The sequence below is a fragment of the Neodiprion virginianus genome, chromosome 1 (assembly GCF_021901495.1).
Source record: "Neodiprion virginianus isolate iyNeoVirg1 chromosome 1, iyNeoVirg1.1, whole genome shotgun sequence".
NCBI lineage: Eukaryota > Metazoa > Arthropoda > Insecta > Hymenoptera > Diprionidae > Neodiprion > Neodiprion virginianus.
The window spans coordinates 39494276-39498430 of record NC_060877.1 but is presented as its reverse complement, the minus strand read 5'-3'; the positions used below and the strand labels follow the sequence as shown (position 1 = coordinate 39498430).

At 44.0% G+C, this 4155-nt stretch overlaps 1 protein-coding gene across 1 annotated transcript; it reads right to left on the bottom strand.

Moving 5' to 3' along the window:
* Positions 1-733: 733 nt before the first annotated feature.
* Positions 734-3299, bottom strand: LOC124303473 (cytochrome P450 9e2-like). Its single transcript, XM_046760697.1, has one exon. It carries the CDS (start codon positions 2662-2664, stop codon positions 1150-1152), a length of 1515 nt encoding a protein of 504 aa, XP_046616653.1. The 5' UTR covers positions 2665-3299; the 3' UTR covers positions 734-1149.
* Positions 3300-4155: the final 856 nt, after the last annotated feature.

The following is a 4155-nucleotide window of genomic DNA, read 5'->3' as shown; positions in this document are numbered from 1 at the left end:
GGAGAAGCCGACCACGTAATTCAGAGAATTCTCATGCTCTGCATAGCGCTACACGCCAAATGCTAGTCGTTCACCTTCGCCCCGTCGCACTCCACGTCGCCACTTTCACGGGGAAATACAAAGAGAGAAATCTGAAGAGCACCTCCGCGAAGAGGTTCGAGTCACTCGGATGGTGAAAAAGTTGGCGGGTCACTGGTCACCCTCCTGAATGCACCGGCGTCAGGGCTGATATACTCCCAAAGACCCGAGGGCCCCGTGTATGTTTGGCGACCATCATCATCCCCATCAATCACCCGCACCGTCGACTATAAGAGTGGGTTACATGTCTCGAGAGAAAAGTAGAGGCGGATCTTTCTCCGGACCTCTTACACTCTCGGTGACTGCACTCACGTGCCAGCCACCGCGAGCTTGATGTACAAAATCCTCAGGTTTTGAAATAATTGTTCATATACCTAGCGTGTGACTAAGAAAATTGTTCAATTATCACCAACGTCACGGAGAGACTAAAATCGATCGCTTTCCCATTTGAGACACAAACATATTTTGAAGCTAGCCCCAATCGTCTAAATCTACTAGTCGACAGAGGATGTGCTACACAATGACAACTAGCAGCGTATCTAAAAACAGAAATCAGATTAAGAAACAGATTTTAGTGCTGACCATGAGATTGGAAGTTTTTCAACCCACTGTTTAAAACTATTACGGTGTACCACGAAAATTTTTTATAAACATTTATGATATATTTTTCACTTTTATCCTAATCTCTTATACAGCACATCATACTTACAACTTTCAATGAGTTTAACTTATTTTACAGCACGTTCGTTCAACTCTTACGTCGATGTTATGTGATACTCTCAACGTTTAGTTGAATATCGTTAACGATAGTCAATTTAATTGACTCTTCGAATTAACTGAACAGCTCCAAGTCTTCGGTAGTCTAAAATTTGGCAATAGAAAAGAAATTGCGTATCTATAAATACATTTACATCATACATGTACGCCTATACATGAGGTTATACGTGCTCTTCGTTGAAAACGTAATTACGACGTAAGCCGATAAGGATCATCAACAAGTTATACGCACGAAGACTTGCAATGAAGTACAGAACGACAGTCATTCAAACACAATGCATTATAGGTATGAGACTACGACCGTCGTTGAATGGTTAACCAGAAACCATTTTCCGCAGTGGTGTTGAAATCCTGCTTGTCCAACTGTATAGGAATCGAAGTCTTGGTACAAGGGGACAGGATGCACTTAGCGACGAGGTGAAACAGGGCCAGTTTTGCTTCCATGAGGGCGAACCTGTTTCCAATACACGACCTTGGGCCAAGTCCGAAAGGTAAGAAGGCGAACGGTGGAATCTTGTTCTTGTTCTCGTCGGAAAATCGCTCGGGCTGGAACTTTTCCGGTTCGGAAAAATACTCGGGGTCCCGATGCAAGCCGTGAATCGAAAGCCAGATGTTGTCCCCGGGCTTCAGGGTGAGCGGGGCTAATCCTGGCGCGGCTGGCGGCAGCTCGAAAGCCTTGTTGCAAAGACGGTCCACCATTGCCGCTGGAGGATAAAGACGCAGAGCTTCGTTCATCACCGCATCCAAGTACCGCATACCGTGCAAGGCCTCATAGGTCAGCTCACCCTGGACCACTTCGAGAACGGCGTCGATCTCCGCCCGCAACTTGTCCTGGATTTCAGGGTTGATCGCGACCTCGTGAGCAGCGAAACTCATGAGCGTAGACGAGGTGTCGAATCCACCGAAGAAGAAAATGAAGGCTTGAGCGGTCATATCTTCGACACTCAACTTTATCTTGTCGCTTTTGTCACGTGCCTGCAGCATCAGATGTATCATATCGTTACGGACGATTCCTTGACTGTCCCGCATTGCTATATTTGACTCAATTACGTTACTGAAGAATTTTCGCACGTTGGTTTCGATGATTCGTATGCTGAATAGTTTGGCGAGGAACGAACTGCTCCTAACGATGAATATTCGGATTGTTTTCATTCCGCTGAAAGTCGTAGCTTTTTTACCCATTGTATAAAACTCATTGTCTCTGTCCTTTAGTGAGTTGACGGTAATGCCAAAGGCCGAGGTTGCGATGACGTCGTTTGTGTATCTTGTAAAGATGTCTTTCATCTCTACCTCAATTGGCTCCAGCGAAGCTTTTGCTATCAGGTAATCCGCGAGGTCACCACCGCATTGGGACACCAATTTGAACATCATCTTCATCTTGCTCGACGTAAATGCTGGACTGAGAAGAGACCGCATGTCTCGCCAGCGTTCCCCCTGGAGAAAGAATAAGTTTTTTGCAAAAAGCGGGTCCAGCACTTCGTCAATGAAATTTCGGTGGTCTTGAAAGTTGTCAAAATTCTTTATAGTCACTGATCTTATCAGTTCAGGATCACGCAGCATTACCACTGGGTTCATGAATTCGAAAATTCCGACGTACTTGACATCTCGTTTAGTATTATATAATCGTTGCACGTTCTCGGCGAAAGACATCTGTTTGAAAACTGCTGGACTCATGTTTCCGATGAATGGTATACCCTTTACATACGGGATTCCCTTTCTCTTGAAGTAGTTCATCTTTCTACATACCAGATAGTAAACTCCCACCAGACCTGCCAAAACACTCAACAACAGAGTTGAACAGCACTCCATGATTTCTTGGATTTCTGAGCGATCTTGTTATTAATAGGAAGTATTAGTGATACCGAGACCAAGTTTCGTGTTTCAAAAACGGAAGTTCTCTTCCAACTGAACTTGAGAAAATTTCAAAAACACGCGTCTCAGGTCATAAAATATTAATTTCAAGTAATGTAACAAGTCACAGGGATCGTCACCGTCCGTTCAGAAACTTGGGCAGGAAACAACTGTCTTGACCGAAACTAACAACAAGTATCGAGTTGTTGGGAGCCGAGCCACGTCAACTTGGTACAATAATTTCAACCTCTCTGCACCAGAAGGTCGTAAAGTGTAGGATTGCTTCACGATTCGTGCCTATACGTATTATAAGTACGCCTTTATGAAATTATTTTCGATTTATCGAGAATAATCACTTGTCAACAACACTTCACTAGATTACAGATGTAACGCCACACAATTACTTCGACATATCTGCTCGAGAATGGAGCAGCCACTACCCATAACTCCCAGACTAGATTAGCTGTTCCAAAGCTATCTTTGACTGATAAATAACACTTGATGCACAATGACCTTGCTTCAATTCTGAAAATGTATGCTGCTAGTGTTCGTTGCGCTAATTAGTGTATCTACATCTACAACCACGGGCAGCATGGAGGAATATCGAGTGTACGTGGCTGCGCGAGAGACAAACGACACGGAGAGTCTTCCAAGCTATCATATCAATTGTAGATGCGTGGTGACGCAATGACGACGTCTTCTGTTTCGAGAATAAATGCAAGCAAGGAATTTTTCAGTCGATGCTGATTACACAGCTATTGTAGACACGTGGCGAGATCGATGTATATATACGATGTATCTTCATGCGACTGAACCGTCTTTTATACGGTATATTCTAGTAACATTTCCGGACACACTTTTCGATGGGTTTTACTGCTGAATAGACATTTATCGCCGGCAGCCCAAGTACCCGTACACAGAATTGAATTTCAATGACAGCCTGGTGGGTGTTCGGGCAGTGAGGAAATTTCGGCTGAATGGACACCCTCTTAAGTGCAGCCGTCGTAAAATCGTAGATTTCAACCCAACTAGGAACGCTATCATCGCCATCAATCATTCGTTGGGTCGATTTTTTGAGAAAGGTATTATACGTGCCGAGCCTTGGATGTAAGCAATCATCGTGCTTCCCAAGAAGAAAATTGAGGCTTCACTTTTCCCGTACATTCCGGAGCGTTGTTGATGTTGCTTACTGCATTTTTCAACAAGCTTTTCTCTCGGTCAATGACGGATATCTTATCACCATGTGGAATTGGTCGTTACTGAGTCCACATGGAACAACACGAAGTTTAACGGCTGATTAGGCTTAGGTTTGAAAATTTTTGCAGTTTCAGGATTGGACAATTTTTCTGAATTATGTTTACACGCCGTATGGCTTTTGAAATATTTCCAAGTTGCGGTGAACCGCCATTTGCATTATTAATAACTTGGCGCACGGCAACCACCGGCAAC